At 37.4% G+C, this 21,175-nt stretch overlaps 1 protein-coding gene and 1 pseudogene across 1 annotated transcript; both read right to left on the reverse strand.

The window, feature by feature from the left end:
* Nucleotides 1-1,062: 1,062 nt before the first annotated feature.
* Nucleotides 1,063-3,568, reverse strand: LOC103721514 (annotated as a pseudogene).
* Nucleotides 3,569-16,295: 12,727 nt separating this feature from the next.
* Nucleotides 16,296-20,252, reverse strand: LOC103721513. The gene is made up of 2 exons (XM_008811763.3): nucleotides 19,945-20,252; nucleotides 16,296-16,985 (listed from the first exon to the last, which is right to left on the reverse strand). The coding sequence occupies exons 1-2, from the start codon at nucleotides 20,142-20,144 to the stop codon at nucleotides 16,865-16,867; spliced, it is 321 nt and encodes a 106-aa protein (XP_008809985.2). The 5' UTR covers nucleotides 20,145-20,252; the 3' UTR covers nucleotides 16,296-16,864.
* Nucleotides 20,253-21,175: the final 923 nt, after the last annotated feature.

Here is a 21,175-nt window from a genome sequence, read left to right on the forward strand (position 1 = left end):
AAAATAGTGATCCAAAATTTAATTATGTTATATTTTTGAATGGACACATCTCTTGTTGTTCTCTTTTTAGAGGTGCTTTAAGAGACATTTCTTGAATAATAAAACAAAGAGACATCTCTTGGATGATAAATCAAAAGGATGCATTTGCTGGTGGATATATATACATCAGAAGATACATATCTTAATTTAAACTCAAAAGAAATATCTCTTGAACTGGTAGTTATGCTTAGAAGACATACATCCTTTTATTAAAGGAATGCAATATATCCAAGGGACAAATTTATTAAGCGAAGGGATGCAATCCTTCGAGAAACTTATTCACTCACAGCTTCTCATATCTACAAATGTGGCATGGGTCATTTGGTCCCATAATATCGAGATCTAAAAATGAGTGCGAGAGATTTAAGAGTATATTACCACCTTGGTGAGATTTAAGAAGCCTGTGTAAATTAAGAATGCATACTTATTGGACTTACTGTATGCAATTGGGCGTGCATAAAGAGAATTCTATGAAGTATTTTTTTCTCTATATATTTTCTTGAAGTTTTTTGGCATTGCATTCTATTTGGTATAACGTTTATAGGGTTTGTCAAGGATCCTATTTGAATGCACATTAGAAGACTGGTGAATCGTTGTATCTTGGAAGTAGACATCATTTGGCCATACCCTGAAGAAAGCGCTTTCCATAAAATGCTTCAAAGCTGCAGGTTCTATTAACCTTCTATTTCCTTTGTTTGTTGTGATTGCCATAGGAATTCTAGAATATTTTTGTCCAACACTCTACATCTACTTTGGATTGTTGATTGAGCAGTAGATTTTTTGCACCACCATATCACTCTATTTTGCAGAGCATCTCCCACAGTTTAATCACTGCCACTTTACATAATTGAATTGTTTCACAAGCCTTCAAAATTCTGCTTTCATGGGAATCAAGTTATAGAAGATTTGCCATTGTTGACGACTTGTACGACAAGCAGTAATGCTTGAGCCTTATTCATGCTTTACACGTTGTGCTGTATTCAGCTGTAGTGATGAAATATTCTAAAGAATTGAGAGATGTTCTAGATGAAAAAGCAAATTATACATTTTTAGTGATTCTACTGGAACAAGGTGTGTACTTATTAGTTCAGAGTCTTGTTATTTCAAATAGAATAACAAGGCATATTTCATACTCTTCGGAAACCTTCTAATTATAATTATACATAGAATAATCTACCTTCATTAAAGAGCTTCTGCAGCCCATAACAAAATGCTATAGGAAATTTAGGATCTAAAGATCAAAGCTTGCGCCGGGAGGTCTTCTATAATTACTCTGGCTCGCTGCTTTCAGAGCAACTCTTGATGGCTTGCAGCACTGCTTGTTTTACCACTTGCGCATCCAGACTTTTGATTTGATTCTGCAAATTAAATTAAAATAAAATCAAACCTTAGTGACTGAATTTAACTGAGCTATTTATATCAATATGAAATAAACAAAACAAACAAGAAGGGCCACCTCATCCCAAGCCACAATTTTAGGGACCGCTTTCCTTGTGCAAAGGCTGGGGACAGAGAAGGGTCCCAACAGTTCACTCTATGATTCACATGCTATACATTATCTGGGTTTCATGATTGTCTAAGTGCATGTGATGTACATGCCCTGTGAACCACTCATATATCTTTGATGTACCGTCATCAGTGTAATAATGGATACTCTTGGATATCGTACAACATGTCCCATGGAGCTGAGAAGATACTATGTCCTATGCTCGCATGCATTCTATGCATGAAGTACTAATTTTGCTGTCTTCTCATGTATCTAATACATATAACCATACTTGAATCAAAGGCAAGTTCATAATTAAAGCTAACCCCAAATGATTGGAATTCTGTATCTTGTTAAAAATAATTTACCACAAATTAATGTTCAAGTAACAAGTGTATGAGATATCTCCAAAAAAAAAAGAGAGCAAATATTTATGTAAAATACCAGTATGTGTGCATGCATTGAAATAGATAACTGATGCACTTATTTATCCACTTTATACCCTTGATCTTCAGGAAAAGACATTTTCTCATCAACTAGATGGCTTATTTGTCTACTGTGCTGAAACAGTTGCATTCTAATGGAATTATATATAACTGTGTCATTCTTTCTCATCTTACTTCTCCTCCAACTGCCTCTAGACGGAACATGTCAGTGCAAGAAGCCCTAGCTTCCATCACATCGAGGCCCAGCTCCTCAAAGGCTTCCAGAATAGAGACAAGCAATCCTGGGCATCTCTTCTCTGAGAACACATTGATAAGGAAACCCTTTTTAGGGTTTCAACTGTGACCTGTCAAGACATAGATGGAAGCAGTGAAGAGTATGTGAAGCAGCTAGCTACTACGTAGCTTTTAGGTCTGTAGAGAGCACTAGAACAGATTGCATTAGAAAACAGCACCCAGACTTACCATAGGCAAAGGGTTTTCTTCAACAACATTCCGCGCGCATGCAAGCTCTTGATTCAGTCTTTCAACTTTCTGCTTCAACTCCGCAATGTATTTCGATGCATCTATTATTATTGATGTTTTACTCAGCTGCCAGAAAGAGAAGCGAACATGAAATCATACTCCGCCCTTATAGGTACAAGCTGTGTGGGTTCTATTAGTAGTTTCTAATACTATTTTATAAATGAAGAAGTTTCATGCGGTAATTTACCAAAGAATTATTTTCTCTAAATATTCAGGTCTATAGCAAGATGGTTGTACGCAGGTCAATACATGGAAATAATTTCTGTGGGGTCGAATGCTTGTTAAAGAGTGCTGACTAGGACAAGAATGTCTTCGGAATTTTAGTGTAAACTTGCGGCGAGTATATTCTATCTTATTAAAGTCTGCTGCTTAGCTACATATCATCACCATTTTTGGCCCTTTAATGAGTTTAGGAAAGATACCACTAGCCATCATACAGTGTGGGGAAGTTTTAGCAACAATCGGAATAACGTTATAGGATGCAACAATAGAGAAAACAAATCAGTGTTGATTTAGTAAATGAAACTACCACATGAAATTATTTGGAAAGAGTGGGTGATAACAGTACGGTATGTGTTAGCTGATGAGATTTAGTATTTTCACGGGAGCATGAGGTTAGAAACTGAAAGTTTATTGTAAGAGGTGATAGAATATATAGATGGCGAGCAAGCAACCGAAGAACTAGATGATGATACAAATGCAAACCTTGAAAAAAGAAAAGAACATTGGAAGATTTCACAATGAGTTTCTAAATACATATATATGAACCAAATTGTAGGTGACACACATATCCCTACAGTGCTAACTAAAGGGACAAGAGGAGAATGAGCGCACAGCAATGGAAGCTAAAGAGCTTAGAAATTTAGGCAAATTACTGCACGAGAGTTTGTAATCGAGCGAAGGAGCTGCAGCTTGTCATGCAGAGAAGCTCTCTTCTGCTCCCTGGAGACCATGGCTCTCTCTCTCTCTCTCTCTCTGTGTGTGTGTGTGTGTGTGTGTGTAAAGCTGTTGGGGAACTGGAGGATCGCTTAAGGAGAGGAAGGAGCCCTCAAATCTATATGGTCTCCTGATTGCCACCCACATGAGCTGCCTCAGTTTCCTCAAATAAATAATAGATTATATGTGCCGAGGAAATACCCAGAATAGCCTTCAGCTTTCGAAAAATATACTCCTGCAGTGCCCCTAGTACTCCCTACCTTGCTAAGAAAAATAATATAGGCGACTTAATCTTTGGTTAGTTTGGGATTGGGTGTTGTTATTTAATCACGTCTTAAAAATGTTAATTATCATAGAATTAAATTAATATAACATTTTAAGAAAGAAACTAAATTCTGTTCTAGTTCACATAAAGAGAAAAAAAGTGGTCTAATGGAATTAAATCTTGATCACGTACCTCAAATTCTTTTGTCTCATTATGTCTTTTCACTTAAGAAGACATATTAATTGTGTTTGCCCTTCTTTATATTGCAACATTTTATTAACATGATAGTTCTTCTCCCCACCCTCATCACTTGAGTAGCCTTACATAGGATATTTGTATCAGCTTAGTGCTAGCTAGATCCAAAAGCATAAACCAACCCTTACATTTTAAAATGCCCCCAAACATTCTTTTGCTCTGACGAAACAACAAGGAGAGCATGAAACATAAGGCCCCCATTACATGGTACCTTGGGTAACTGGTAGCTTATTTAAACACTGCTACTCGGAGACTCTGGGTTGCATTTTTGGTAGGGACTTTTGCGATATGTGTGGTGGGTGACCCAACAGTGGATCGTACGAAGGTAAATTCTTCTTTCGTATGGATGATACGTCCAATTTTTGCTGCCCAATGGTCACTACTTGGATCACACCCTCAGACAAGCTTAAAATTTGTAGTTAGATCAGACTCCCTGCTGAGCTGATGGACTAATATACCCACAAACCAGTATGTATTTTTTTTTTTTGCTCGTTTTTATGCATGTTGATATGTGGTTGAATTGGTCTACCGCTGAACTAATGGATCTGATCCAACTAATAATTTTTTCAGACAAACAACCTTCCTCACAAGTCTACGTCACGAACCCCTCCACTGATTCCTTGATATATATAAAAACCTAGAGACCTTAATAGGTTAAATTACTACCACCACTGCAAATGACAACGGAGGCAATTATTGTGGCCATGATAACACCCCACCACATTACTTGGGGAAAAAAAGAGAGAAAAGACTGTGAGGCTTGTTATTATATATACGAGTGCAAGGGGAAGAAGAAGGGATATATTTACCAAAAAAAAAGAAAAAGAAGAAGGGATAGAGGGGGTGGGGTATAAAACGAGGGGAGAGAGAGAGAGAGGTGGCCTGGAATCTGCTCGTGATCGGGGCGCCATCGAAAGCCGCGAGCGATGGCGTCAAGGGATGGTTGTTTGCGCGTTGGGAATGTACGGGAGAGGGGAAGGGGTTGTGGGGTTTGCGAGTGTGTTTTTGTTGGGTGTGAGTTGTGAATGCCTCCAAATACCCCTCACGGGGGGGATTTCGCCATCACCTCCTTGTCCAATTCATCTCCACCTCCTCGGTCCACGCGTGTCCCTCGTTCCCACCCCATGCTGGTCGCTGCTCTCGGAGATGAGGATGGGAAGGGGTGATAAAGGAAATAATTATCAGCTTTGATATACACATTGGTTGAATTGGATGCGATTTTGAAGAACGCCACAAAAATTTTGCAAGGAACGATGTCATTATCTAGCATTTCTTTTATTTACAAGCTAACATGCAACAATGTGGCTTCAAGCAGTTGAGATTTGAATAATGACTTCCAATGAATTGTGGTTTAGGTCCATTCTATATATATCATGCTATTCGTCCACAATCATTTTAGATTTCATGTCTCATGCGCTTTGCGCATCCCATGTACAAATACATGACATACAACCACACTCATCTAAATATTGAAAGATGTATTTTTGCAGGAGAACCTAAATTCATCTAATGCTTGACGGTGCAAATTTTCGAAGAGTAGCAATCTCTTAAGGATTTAGCGCCCCTAAGGCGCACTTTCTTAATAAGGTTTACTGTACTATGTTTCGACATGATAGAAGGAGAACGCAAGCTAGTTAAGTTTCAAAAATTTTTAATTAAAAGCTAGGATAGAAAGGCTCCTTATCATAGTTATATAAGGTCAAATTAAGATATCATAATCTACCTCCCTAATTAGATTAACCATGCCTACTTTTTAAGGGGCTAATGGAGGTCAACAAGCAATAAGCTATGTTAGTAGGTTACTCGGCTGCTGCTGCTAAAGACTAGGGGTAGGAAGAGGAAGAGAGAGAGAGAGAGAGAGACCCCATCATCACCCTACTTGAATATCGCCAATTATAGCCAACATTTTCATGAAACAACCTAGGACCTACTTCATTCTTGAGCAACCCTCATGAACACCTGCAGAGGAATTGACGCAAGCAACATCATCCATGTTAGGTGCACCATCACAAACATGGGACTCCTGGCGTGGATATCGACAGAAAATTGATGGAAATCTTAGCATGAGCTCAAGAACAAGCATCTCTGGCTAATTTAATTTGACGGAGAATATATCATGACAAAAATATAGCATTCCACAAAAGAAAAGAAATCTATCTTTCTTGCCGATAAGAATGAGTTAATTAATCAGCAAGTTAAAATGATATGCACAGTAACATATCAGTGGGACCCTCCGAAAGTACGTAAACCGTATGCTAAGCACCACCTTATTGGACCCTAAAATATGGCTCTTGTCTTTAACGGTCACAAGACTGGAAGGAGGCCTCTGCAAAGGCTCTCGTGACCTTTTGGAAGCACCCTTCTATTACCGACCGCTCGTGAGGGGCTGCATTCCTTCTTGAAGTGGGTTTGTGCGTGGTTGGGTGCTTGATTTGGGCTTTTTCCGTGTCCCCGTCTGTCTGAAACCCACCACTTACCCTAATGCCTCCTCCGGCCTTGTCCGCATGCCACATGGACAAACCACGTACCAACCTAATCACATGTGTGCACCTCTTTCTCTCTCCTTCATCTCTAATCATCAAAACCCAACAATCTTACCATGCAAGCACCCTTGCCCTGGCTTTGTCTCTTGCCTTGCCCTTGCTGCGCTGGCCTTCGTTAGGGTTAGGGTTTCATCATCCGGACCTTACCTTTCATCAAAATGGAATGCCTCTATTTGTTCCTTTGCTTTTGGGTGTCATTTGTGTTTGATCGATCTAGCATGATAGGGTGAGTAATGATTTTATCCCATTGGATATTTTTGGAAAAATGTTCAGCAACTTGATGTCGCACCGGTGATCAATCGATTTTAAGAAACATGGTTAGAATCATTTATAAAATTCTTCAATTGCATTGCAAAACGAGTGGAGAGTGATTTCATAGCTAATTGGATGATACCTTTTTGACATGCATCTCCAAGTAGAAAATGGCATGCTACAATATTTTGGTTAAATGGTGGACCAAATCCAATTGGATTGACTTTTCTACAGGAATATCAAAATACACCCAAAACAGAGAATATTTTGAATTCAAACCAATGATAACTGTTTCTCGTATATTTGACCTAGTTCAATCGTTAACTTAAGTTTTTTATGAAAATTCTAAAAAAAAAATAAAAAATAGGCGGGATGGTTCTCCATTATTGTTGTAGTTAATTGCTGATTGCTGAGCTTTGTCATCCAAAAGGATTTTACGAGCCAGTCATCATACAATATGTGACTTGGATCGTTCGAAACCATTTTCAGTAGGACCACCATGAATGACAGAAACCAGCGTGAAATGATAATACATCAATTCATACCAATTTTTTTTGATATTCATCTTGTTTATGACACCATAATCTTGCGCAATGTGATTTGATTAAAGAAATATTGCATTATCCTTTTAATGTTGAGCATGACCTCGTCCTTATGAAAATGATAATTCTGTTTTATGCTATATCATATAATGGTGCGAGAAATTATTAATTAGGATTTTGTTATCACATAGCTATATGCACTTGCATATAAGATTCACCTTATTTTACTTTTGTTTCTTTAAATGTTAAGTTGTAATCCAATTCATTCAGTTTTCTATCACATGCAACCATACAAAAAGGACACAAAATAAGCGGATAGGCCAAAAGATGCCTCACGCGGAGAACATATCAGTACATCTACCAAAACTTGGCACTGTGTTTGGCTACATCCTCTCTCTTTTCTCTTGCAATGACTGGATCCAGTTGTGTCAATAGCTATCTTTTGAAATAATGCATATTTCCCTCAGCCCCATTCAGCAGAACTACAGTCAAGAGATGTGCTAGCTGTTGGAATTGGTGGAGGCAGTGCTTAAAGATTTCCTTCTCGTCCCAACACCCCCTCCCCCCTTCCAAATGGTCAGTTTTCGTCTTCCTATCAATCACCCAAACGAATGAACCAAAACAGTTTGAAAGAGAAATAACATAAGATAGAAGTGTCAAGGCACATAATTTCAAGAAGTTAGGAACATGGCCATGAAGCCAGCGAGTAGGTTTGAAATGATGAACAGCATCACTTAATTTGGGTCCAGTAACAGATTGCTAAACCTTCTTATCGAAAAAGAAAGAAAGAAATTAAGAAAGAAAACAAAAGAAACCACATGAATAAATTTGCAAAAGTTTAGAGTTTTCTAGTGTCATGCTGCTGGAAATAGTAAAGTCGAATTATATATGCTGTTGTCACTTTGGATCTATGCTCGATTAATTCAAGGGTGATTCAAAAGCCATTGGGTGATTTATATCTTTATTATTATATTATATTATAAATATAATATTATATTACATTATATCATAATATACTGATATGCTATGTTATATAATATTATATTACTATATTATAATAATATTATATTATATTACAATAATATTATATTATATCATATATTTATATATTAATATATATTATATTTTGTTATGCTCTGTTATATAATACTATTCAATGTCTTTTATGAACATTTTGTCATATCAAAAATACTTTCTCAGTTTATTTACCAAACACATATTAAAGGTTCACAATACTTTAGAAATGTAGTTACCAAACAGTAAATAGTTTTTTTATATAAACTCTACTTCAAAAAGCTCTACTTCTGAAAGCTTTACTTTCGAAAGCTCTACTGCCAACAATTTTGCCAAACATGGCATCTATCATTCTGTGGTGGTCCTAGACCAGTGTTTTGATGACTACACTCCAAAGGTTGTGATGTGCTAGTTGCAACGAGAGAGATTTAGTGCCTCTAGATATATATATTTAGTTATAGGGTAAATTAGATAATGGTTCTAAAAAAGTTAACTCTGAGATATCCAGATACCAATTTCAAAGATTTAGTCTGCTGTGTTAGCTCAAACATAATTACTAAATTGAAGCCTTTAGTGCGTCATTATTAGAATGTTAGGAGTTTTGGTATCAGATAATGCATTATATAACCCCAGTCCTCTCACACGCATGCATGTGTAGAAGCATGTAATTAGAAAAGATTTTGGTTAATGATCATGGTTGTTTGCTAGGAAATAGGAGTCTAATGTTATAGTATACTTAATTGGGAAAGAAAGGTGTGCAGGAGAACTCTTGTGGCATACTGGCATTGCAAATAGCGCCATTAATAAGAAATTATATTCTACACCGCATATACCACGTAGCAGTGCACCATGCCAATCATCTTATCTCCTTTCTCAGGGGCCTTGTTCATCCCACGCTCATCCTAATGATTGACCTACAGAAAGGAGATAAGCTGATTGGTATTGCATACAGCCATATCGACATAGTGTAGGGTATAATTTGTCCATCATCTATATATGGACCATTTTAGCGGCAGAAAATAATATCTTACTTTCTTCTTGATCGTCAGAATACGAAGGAATCATATCTTACATCCCATGCACCGGCCGATAAGCTGCCCCATCCCAATCTTCTCATCTTCTTTCTATAGGCTCCCATGTATCCATCTATGGTGATTGGCCTATGGGAAAGAGACGATAAGATGCATGGCATGGTGTACGGCAAACAGTGTAGTATATAATTTGCCTGCAACTGGGAGAATGTGTTACTGGGCTGCAGGCGTTCTGTCCTTCCTTGCTATATTTTTTCCCCTCGTATAATGGAGAACAGAGACAGAACAAAGAGGCGGGATAGCTTCGTCAAAAAAAAAACAAAGAGCCGTGATAGCGCCATCGACATGTTTGCCAGGCGATGCCCAGTTTGGCTGACGTGTATTTTGACAACCTCTCGTGACTCCTCCCTGTTCATAATTGTTCTTTTATTGGATGGCAAGAACAACTCCCCATACCCACGTAAAGACTGATCTTTTACATCAAAAATTAAAAAAAAAAATTGTAAAGAGTGACCTTTTGTCTTATTTTTGTTGCAAACGGTTGGTTGCAAAATTTACCTCGGGTTCTTTAAGCATCCCGAGGAGTTGATGAGGATCTCTTTCTCTTGGAATGAGGTGGCTTTTTTTAAAGAAAAATAGAATTTATCTTTTCTTGTAATACTCGCAAAAAAAAATCCACATTAATGTAAAATTAATGTTGTCTAATATTTATATTTATGTATAACCAAAGACTTCGGTTCCAATTCAGCTCTGTTTGTAAAACTCTCTGCGGTCTCCGAAGATCTTTTCCTTGCCACACCGCTAGATAACATCCTCTTAAATAAAGACAAGCAAAATGCATATCCAAAACACATGAAGGGAGAAAAGAAGGGGTTAAAACACTTGGAAAGAAGAGAGGGATGCACAATTACGAGACTGTCGGTTTGGACTTTGAATGGATTTTGCTGTATAGAAGTTCTGTCAATATTCCATGACGTGGAATCCTAGTTTTCAAGATTTTCATTTGAAATTTGAATTGTGCAATTCTCTATCTACTGTTATCTTGATAATATGTAGAAATAGCACTTAATTCTAACTCAACTTATATTATGAGAGAAACAAAAGAGATACACCTGCTATAATTGCTGGTGTCTCTTATCAGATTACATGGACAAGGGAAAAAGATGTTTCGTTTCATTTGGGGTTCAGCCATGCATGGGTGCCTGTCAAATGCATCATGGCAGGGATGCCAGAGAATGATCTCATGCTTTAACAGCTGCAGGGTTTTATAATGTTTCTTTAACTATTATTGGTGTTCCTGGTAACATCATGCCACAGGTGCAATGTTTCAGAAAGACTACATGTGACATCTAACGAAACATGTAAAAAGATACAAAAAATTCACTCCCTAGTGGTAGTAATTTATATAGCCTTTGTACTTAATTGATGTTAATTACTTCAAGCTGGTAGGATTCACAATCGATGCATCCCACTTTTCCTATAGAACACATGCATAAGAAATATGAGGCCAAATCTCATTCAGATTACCTAGGTGGTCGGTTTCATCTCCTCAACAATTGGCACTTACCTAGAATATACTAAATTCCTATAGTCAAGGATATCGAACAATTGGATGCTTTGATTTTTTTTGTTTTTTGTAATATAAATGAAGAATGACAAATGGAATTGCACAACAATACTGACAGGATTTATGATGAAGCATCATCTTGTTAATTAGAATGACAATTAGTAAAAAATTGTTTGAAGGTAACATCCTTAATTAAAGATACGACAATAGCTTGAGCTTGATATATATTGGTGACCCGTCACCTAACAACTTAAGCTTCTGAGTCTACTAATCAGTTAACACATTATTGGTACCTCTCTTTTAAGTGTTTACTCTCGAAGGAGATCCGGGGTTCAGATCCTAGTTATTTCTTAAAAACTTTAATAATATTAGAGTATAGGTTGTTAGAGATCATAAGTTTGAACCTACTCCGCCTCAGTTATTTATGTAATTTATTCAGCTGACTCAATTCTCTAACAATTTAAACTTTAATTTCCAAGTCAACAAGTTAATATAGATCTTCAATCCGGCTATTCTCTTTCGATAGTTAGAAACCATTACAGACCATTTAATTATTGAGCTTTTACTTAAAAGATATATCAAAAAAATTTGCACTACTTGACAATTATTTACGGCCATTACTACTATATATATGTCTATTATTAAGCCTGCCCAACAATTCCTCTCAAAAAATTTGAAGTTATATAATTATCTAGTAGTGTATTTTCCCTGTGGCAGATTCCATGCGACCCTGCCTGCTCTCGTGCAGTAACTAGTCTCATGGCATACTCACGCATCATATGCTGGTATGGTATGCAACATGAAGGGTAAGTCCTACGGTGAAGTTTTCTCTGATTATGCTCTACTGGGCAGTGATAATGTCATCACGGATTCAGAAGGGGTGAAGTCATCTCTTGAGGTTATGGAAGAGTGTGAAGTGACGGTATCAAAAAAAAAAGTCCATCCTTAATGTGAGTACTCTACAATTTGTTAAGAGATTTATGGTCTATAAGATTGCGCATGACTTTCGTCCTATGCCCCTTCAGATTCTCTATACTCTCTCTTCTGATAATAGTACATTGCCACAAGAAGCAGAACTCTGTATTTCTCAAAGCAACTAGGAGGAGATTCTTTAATCAGAAAAAAAGTTAGTTTAGATATAGAATACCTATTTAGAAGTTCTTGCAATTCAATTATGTATTGATGGAATCATTAAAAATTTGATCTCGGAAAAAAAAAAGGAAAAAATATACGAGGAGATGTATGGAGGCCACGCACTGCATGTGCTTTGGCACTCGGGCCCCATGGCCAGCCCCTACCATGCATGCAAGCCAATCGCATGCATGGAACAAAGGAGGCTACGTATCGGAGGAGCATGGATAAACTGCACCCCCTGTGGACCGCCCTCCAGGATTCTCGTGATCCACTACCAATGGTCACGTGAGTTGGGGACTTTGGAAAGTACATTCACATGCAATCGTGACAATAGAAACAAAAGCTAATGAAAGTATGAAGCGGTCGATAAGCTGCCAGGTCGTACGTAAGGAAGGGATGGGATGGAAAAATATCTTCCGGGGGTAAAATATGTAAAGGTGGGATGGAGGTGAAAAGGAGAACAGCAAGGACAAGGAATCTCAGTTGGGTACAAGCGTACACGGGTGCATGAAAGCACAGCAAGTTTTGTTTTGTTTTGTTTTGTTTTTATTCCGCTATAATAAATGAATCCTATAATTTTAATATAAATATAAAAAAATAATAAATTATAAATTATAAAATGCCTTAGATAGTTCTATTTCATCGATATAGAATTTTTTTTAAAATAGTTTGCTATAGATAAAGCTACCTAATATGTAGCTTCATTAGCAAAGTATTATAAATTTTTGCTTTGGTAAAACAGTATAGCGAGAAAAACAAAAATAATAATATTTTAATTTTAAAATTAAAATTAAAATTCAAATTCAACTGCCATAATTATAATCGAGATTCATACGGATAAAATTACCAAAAAAAGTCAAATTAGATGTTTCATTTTTTATGAAAAATATCAAAAATTCTGGAAACTAAGATTGTAAGGATGCTCACTCTTTGCGTGCGAACATCTTGCCGATCATTCTTATATCTTTTATCACATTTAATAGCTGGAGGAGATTTTTGTCATTTCAACTTTTAACTCGTCATAAAGAAAGCAAAATTAATAAAAATTATAATGAGTTGCATTCTAAATATATTCCCCCCAACTTGTCTCCTCGGCCCTCTTTATGCATCCACACTTTTTTTTTAAAAAAAAAAATAAATTTCCACTTTTCTTTTCTTTTCAAAAAAATAAATTTTTAATCTAAAATTGTAGTCTGCATTAGATTCAAGATTCTTTTATATATAGGGCTAAAAATGGGCTCAGACCGAGCTATGAGCTAGACTCAAAAAATTTCAGGTTCCGTTCGGATTTATTTACATAGCCTTTTTTTTTTTTTTTTGGAGCAAACTCAAGTATACTATTGGTTTGGCTTAGGCTAGGCCTGAGCCTGAGCCTGGATAAGGCCCGATTTAGAACCTGGCTTGGTTCAAAATGGATTGATCAGGTTGCCAGGCCTCCATCAAGTCCACCAGCCCCCTGGCCCGAAGTCTGAAAAAAACAAGCCAGCCTCGAGTGAGGGGTGTGGCCCAACCTAGCCCAATCCATTTCTGCACTACTTATATATAAAGTTTCAACATTTCAATTTCTATTTGTCACATTTTGTCTTGTGTGCGTGTTTTTGTGAATTAATGTTCTACCTCGTTTCATTAATTGTTTTTTGGCGGTAATAATTTTCTAAATTTTCTAAGCATTAGCTCTAGGCTGAGTTTTCCCACATTGAGAACCGGCGGTTTGACGGACATCTCAGTGATACTGTTGCGATGTTCCGCAAGAACATTGTAAGTCAGGATTTCCGCGGTCCCCGCAACGCAGAGGTCTGACCCTCTCGGGTTCCGAAACCGGAGAGGTCAGGTCTATTAATCATGGCGGTTCGTATGTTTTACGACGGCCGTGATTGACCGTATCTCACGAGGTAACAGGCACTCCTACCAGTTTAATCAGGCGGTTCAGAATAATTTGAACTTAGATATCCCTGACCATATCGTCCACCGCATCACCATTAGGTTCACCGAGCTAACGCTGTAGCTAGAAATCGGTGCGGTACAAAATTAGTTGATGGCGTCGGTAAAAGCCCGGACCATCCATCAATCGACCACCGAGTCCCACGTTAGACTGATGTTTTGAAATAAAAATGCTGATAAGGCCCTGGGATTGGTTGATGTCCATGTCAACCCACGCTAGGTCCCTTATCTACCAATTACTGACTGCCACATAGGACTGTGGACCCTTAGCAGGGAAATGGAGCGGGGCTCCGGAGCAGGACTCGGAGGAAAAATATTAACGGGCATAAGGCCAAGCTCTTTTACTCCTGGTGGCAGTGTAACATGAGTATAGAACCAGTTCCTTTTCTTGTTCTCTTTAGTTGGCTACTTGTTTTTAGGAACACCAAGGTGGAATGAATAGATAGGATACGCAATACATGTAGGAAAATTTAGATCTATGTGAAGTATGTAGAGGGTGAATAAAATTTGGAGTTAAGATTAATGTATTATAATTTTTGACTTTGCAATGGTATTGCTCCTGAAATTTGGTAGGTGGTGGGATAAAAAAATTGATGATTATGTAGATAAAATCATAAAAGGTTCTTACTTTTATCCCTAGCAATCAAATTACAATGAAATCCTCGTTGCTTGCTTGCATGCTCATGATTTTATGATGCAGGATATTCATAGATTAGTGTGTTAGTCATGTTTCTTTGCTATACTGTTAGTACGTTAGTTCCATGTTTCCACAGTTAAACATTGTTGATGGAAAGATGCAGCACTTGTTTGATGAGGATGGTAGCTAGGTATGGCCACTGCATGCTGTGGGCACTGCCATACATAAGTCATTGAAGCTATCATTGAACAGACAAAACGTCTTCAGCATTCCAGTGCTGTGTATCTAAATCGTACCATTTCTGATTTTGCTGAGGCATTAGCGTCCAAGCTACCCGGCGATCTCAAGGTATATATGTATCTTCTGAGGCTATATAGGTGTGCGGTTCATAATATTAAGTTTCCACCTACCATCATTTTTATCCGTTATGGTGTAAAGACTTGCGTCTTGCTTAGTATTATAATACCTTCTGCATGGCATTGATCTTTTTTATCGTAGGGTGTATTGGTATGGCCTCCATATTAAATAGGTGTTCATTTATTATATAGTTTTGGTGCTGCAATTTTAGCTTGGTAATGAGTAGGAAATGCATTCCTGAGTGACGGAGAGTGGGTGGAGTAGTTGACTAGCAGCAAGTTACTTGCCTGCCGTCTATAAAAGCATCAAGAAAGTTGGGGGACTCGAAGCTGATGAAGTCCAGTCAGTATTTGCACGCACTGATGAAGCCCATGATGTTGTGCACGACAAAGTCACGGCAAAGGTGAGCTCTTTTAGCATTTCAACGCCTTTGGTAACTTTCTTTTCTTCTGTGGCAGATGATTATTGCTGCACAGACAAAAACTCTTCGTCCATGATATCTCTATAATTTTGCTAGCCATAGAGGTCACGTAAATTGTTCCAAGCGAGCCATGTATTCCATGAGACAAACAGAGCAGCTGACTGAATCGCCTCATTTATTGCTCGACACATCGAAAAAGTCAGCTAGACATCTGTATCACAGATACCCTCACCTCTGTACTGTTCACTTTCTTCTGATTTGGCAGAATGTACCCACATTAAAATGATATGAAATACCGTCTTTACCAAAAAAAAAAAAAATAATAATAATGGAGTTGAACAAATACAAGCCAATGTTTGGACAACTTTCTTAGGATCTAATCCTGCATTTGATAATTGATATCTTGCTGCATGCCTAAAGTTTTCCTCCTTTGTTTAGATAGTGATAGAACAGCCTAGTTTGTACATTCAGAAGTTCATCCCGCAAGCTTCTTCATCTAGTAATGAGATGTTTTGTAGTTCTTACAGTGAAAGAAGCAGTCACATATGAGTGTTGGTGATCATAGCATCTTCTTCATCTTGCTAAAGGCGGGACAAAATTATAGGTTCTGAAAATGGGTGGTTGCGTATAGATTACTTCAGTTCAGTGCACTAGCTAGCTCCTGGAATGCTTCAATATCCTTGATACTCTTTAAATGGATTTGATTCATATATCCGGAAATATCTTCAAAGCCTACAATGTTTTCGACTGCAGGGTAAAACTTGAAATATCTTCTTTACAGCAGATTTGTTAGGTTGACCGGTATCTTGTGCAACATCATCAGGGTATCCCACCGATGATTGTTCCCTAAGGGAAACCTCTCATTAACGAACTAAAAATAAATAAAACAAAATAATTAAAACAACACTGTTTGAAAAGCCTCTTTAAATTGATCGATGTGCCTTACAAACAGAAGATTTTTCTGCAGCCTAAAATTCGCCATCTCAATACCACATCCATACCAGTGCCACACTAGCCCTATATCGGTATGGTACAACATAGATTTTCTTTTTTTACCGTATTGATAAACTCGGTACACCTCTCCTACCAAAGAATACCAGTACCAAATTAGTACAGTATGATACATCACATGCCGCTCGATTCGAGCTGGTACAACGAACCATACTGCAGCCTAAATCTCGTTGTCAGAGAATTATAAGTTGATGCAATTACAGCTTCACTTCTAAGCTATATAACCACTACACTGATCTGAAGTTAGGATGCATGGTCCGAAGTGCCTAATTACAGAATGGGAAAGAAAAACTTTTCTTGTAATGATAGGTATCAAGCAATCTCTGACTAGTGTTTCTAATTTCTCAGATATGGGTGTACGGGTCGGCCAAAGGTGGCTTTCATGGGAATGTGTTCAGTATAACGCCGCCTCTCTGCTTCACGAAGGAAGACTGGTATATGCTAAATTGCTTTGCTGCATTGCTGTTAAGTTTTTTCCTTCAGTGATAGATCCACTGACTTAAACTTACTTCCACAACATCTGATTGCTTCTTGCAGACTTCTTTGTTGATGTAATGGATATTGCACCGTCAAAGCTGTGAATCCTCTGCTCCCAGTACCACATAAAATTGATAAAATTTGTATCAGCTGTGCATAGTGCTAGCTATTGTAATATAAATTTCTTAACATTAATTGTCAAATGGGGTCTCATATATCATGAAGTATGCATAATGTGAGCTAATATCTCACGAGATGATTAAGACACATCATTTGATTCTGTCTTTGGCTTGTTTGCAAAATAAACAGTGCCTTCCAGTGTCACAATATGATAGAACTAACATCGTGTTAAGCTTGAAATACATTATTGACTCATCTCGTATTGACTTAAGCTTCTGAAATCCTATGGCTGTCTTAGTAGCAGAGGTTTACATAAGACTAAATGCTTTTGTAAAAAAGAGGTTGAAAGGTTACAGGAGATTTTTCTATGGCTTTTACTTTTTTCAACAATATCATCCACAAAAGACATGTTCAACACCCACCCTTTTTTCCCACTCATGAGCGCTGCTTGTGATCTATACCATAGGTACACTAACACGATTCAGTTTCCTCAGAGTGGTCATGTAGCCTTTGGTTTTTCAAGGGCTACATGGGAAATTTTCAAAAGAAAAGTATTCTCCATTTTGACGAAAAAAAATCAAAAAAAGGAAGGTTTATTCAGGAAAAGCTAATAGAGATATTTGATGAATTATTCAAAAATCATGCTATCATATATACATAATATGGAGAGAAGATCATCATAAACAAAATTCTATGCATAAGTTACTATATATATTACTTGTTGCTTTTAGGATTCGGGCATCTATTGCAAAATCTAAATATAATATAGCACTACCTAATCTGCTCGGTTCCAAATCGCTTTATGACCCCTAGAACCCTGCAAATCTTTTTCAATGAAGGGCTATATCATCTCTCAACATATGTTTTCAAAATCTTTATCTTTTCTGACTCTCGAGCAGGTTTCCTGTGTCCTCCGTTATCAAGAAAAGCTCGAGTCTTATCCTCATTTTTTATCTGATTCAACTGTTGCTACTTCTTTGTTCAACATTACCTGGTCAGCTTCCCACCTATCAATTCCCTACATCGCGCTTCATCTTACATGCTAAGTGTTAATATCTTTGTTCTTTGTGTTTTTCAAAATCCATGATAAGATCATTCGATGTCCAACTGCTCCAAACATTTCGATTTGAACAAAACCACAGATCTTGCTAACATGTGATTTTTTTACCTTGACAATCATAATCACATGTCATGAACTAAAAAAACCCCAAAGCACAAGTATAGAGACCTCAATAAACTGAAAGATAACGAAATAGAGGCATTCACAATGAATTTATCTAAAATGTGGTTGAACGATGATGAAATATAGGATATATGACAAGAATACGTACAACTTATTTCGAACAAAGGATAAACTTTTTAAATTCAAAATTAAAGAATAGAATTTAATAACGGACCACCCTATGAAGTTGTGTAAGGTCTGACCAATATAATTTTATTGAAGAGATACCTGAAGGTGGCCGTGTGTTTGTGCCAAAGAAGGTTGGCTATTGAGGTTGCTTTCTTGATCACATAGTTGATAAGAAATTTTAAGAAAAATAGAATCCTTCCTTGATATATTGACAAGCAGCTAATATATCACATGCCAAGATGAGTACCTCGTAAATGAGATGATGAAAAGGCCTGTTCTTGGATGGAATAATTAAAATAATTCTTGTTTAGATAATTATGTAGATAAATATTGATAATTGGTTACTTAATGATATGTTCATTGTAATTACAACCTAGCAATCATTGCTTATAGCCAACATTCTCACTGGGACATGCATCAAAAAAAGGTTAGATATAGCACTGATTTATCCACAAAAAGTCATATACAGTTTCTAATTTCTATTTTTTTCATCCTTCTATATTTGGGATGCAATATTTTGGTTTTGATTTTTTATGAGAGACACAAAATAGCTCTATAAGAACGGATCAATTTGCAAAGTGATTAATATTCACAGTACTTTTGCCAAACAATGTAATCACGAAAAACTGTTAGATATTCTTTACATATGACAATGATAATTTATAAAATTGGCTATTAATGTATTCCATACTTTCTTTTTCCCTGTCATAAAAATACAAGAATGTCATAATATTATAAAAATTTTACTTGTGCAACCTGATGAAACAACTCATGAATCTAATTGTGCGAAACCAACACTTCTAATTGTTCTAGAGAAATATCTAAGAACTTGAAAACGAAAAATGCAGCAAAACTCAATGATTTAAGAGCCAGGACAGCATTAATTAATTTAACTCACATTGATCACAGTAACTGGTTACAAGCTAATTCATTCCTCAAACTTGCAACAAATAATTAAATAAACAAATAACTGAAAAAATCACCTACTTAATGATTAAATCCTAGTATCAGCATACTTAACATAAATTTATCTTTCATTTCATAGCTTACAGTGCTTTGCTAGAATAATGTACCCAAGAAAACAATATCTGATCAAGAACAATGCCAAAATTCATATCATAACCAATTCCTAGTCCAAAAACTCCCTGATCACCAAAACATACTACACCCGGACGACCAAGATCCAAATCCCACCACCAGACTGATCGAGCATCCAACATCTGTCAAACACTGAAACGAAAACCCACCCAGATGCCATAACTATAAAAAATTGTTCTCATTTCCTTCAAATAACACCATGCAAATATTTTGTTCATGAAAAAAAAATAAACAAACGCATAGAAGAAACACCAGCCACCAAGACATACGTGCTAGTTTCACACGCAACCGAAAAAAATAAATAACACAAACGCATTGAGGAGAAGCCTAATTAGAGACACATCTGCCATCATTCTAAAATATCAAAACTCCACACCTTTTCACACAACTTGATATGTCCAAGACATGAACACAGTGCAACTCAGAGGGGACAAATGAGTTAAAGAGATAACAGTTCTGGCGTCAAGACTTTGACTAGATTTTGGCCTACCTATCATACCTGGTCGCCACTGATGACATGGGGGAATACGTGGTCGGAACCGGCACCGGCCGCCGGAAAAGCAGTCCTGAAAACCTGAGCGCCGTCGAGAGGACCGATATGAACTCCATGGCCATCTTTCCCATCTCTTGGAACCGGCAGATGCTCTTCCTCATGATCACACCCAACACTACAGAGATCACAGCCTCCCAGCTTCCCATCTCCTGTCCCTCTCTGCTTCTTTTCTCAGTTCTCTTTTGAGAAAGCGATCAAACTGAGAACGGAGCTGGATGTTACGGGTAACCGGTTAAAATACAAATTTATTGAGGATCTAGTGATCTAATCTCTTGTTTTAAAATAAAGTTGTGTTATTATAAGACGTTGACGTTACGGCTTGTGTGATAAGACCGAAATACCCACCATCCAGATCGGCTGCGTAGACCAAAATATCCGACCGAGTCGGCGGTTCACGTCCACGCGTCAAACCGACCGAAGTTAGCATTTTGGTTTGGCTAAAGTTCGATAACGGTGCAAACATAAAACTTGGGCCCAATTTGACCTAGATATATATTGTTTTTAATTCTGATAATAAAAGTTTTCTCCTTAGAGTTATCATATCACATGATGAGATGGGATTAATATGATTCACGAGAATATTACAATTGTAATATTAACTATTTATCTCTATAAATCATGTGACATGTCAATTATTGAAAGAAAATCTCTTTATATTCATGTTGAAAATATTGGCATATTTGGATGCCAGATAAAGACCAAATATGACTTATAGCAATTCAAAAATAAATTAGATATTATCCAAAATAGTAGAATTAATCGGACACGAGTAGATTTTGTCTGGTTAAATATATTGAATGGATTAGTTGAATGTGAACTCAAATCCTAATTAATAATTGTTATGGGGGAATTGAGCCGCCATGCCCCACGTGATCGGCACGCGTATCCAGGAAAGCTACAGCTGCCCTATGATCCAGCACTCCGACCCCGAGTCGGACCTCCTCGGCTCCGCAGCCCGACCCCGGGTCGGCTGCCCTATGATCCAGCACTCCGACCCCGAGTCGGACCTCCTCGGCTCCGCAGCCCGACCCCGGGTCGGCTGCCCTATGATCCAGCACTCCGACCCCGAGTCGGACCTCCTCGGCTCCGCAGCCCGACCCCGGGTCGGCTGCCCTATGATCCAGCATTCCGACCCCGAATCGGAGATCTTTTGATAACGACAGGCTATTCTCCAGAG

This window comes from Phoenix dactylifera, chromosome 13, assembly GCF_009389715.1.
Source record: "Phoenix dactylifera cultivar Barhee BC4 chromosome 13, palm_55x_up_171113_PBpolish2nd_filt_p, whole genome shotgun sequence".
In the NCBI taxonomy this organism is placed as follows: Eukaryota; Viridiplantae; Streptophyta; class Magnoliopsida; order Arecales; family Arecaceae; genus Phoenix; species Phoenix dactylifera.

Bases quoted from the DNA above. Each gene is read 5' to 3' on its own strand.
- LOC103721513 (XM_008811763.3), bottom strand. From the start codon at position 20,144: ATGGGAAGCTGGGAGGCTGTGATCTCTGTAGTGTTGGGTGTGATCATG. The intron at 16,986-19,944 runs GTATGATAGGTA...TACTGGGAGCAG, and splicing joins ATGTCATCAGTGGCGACCAG to AGGATTCACAGCTTTGACGG.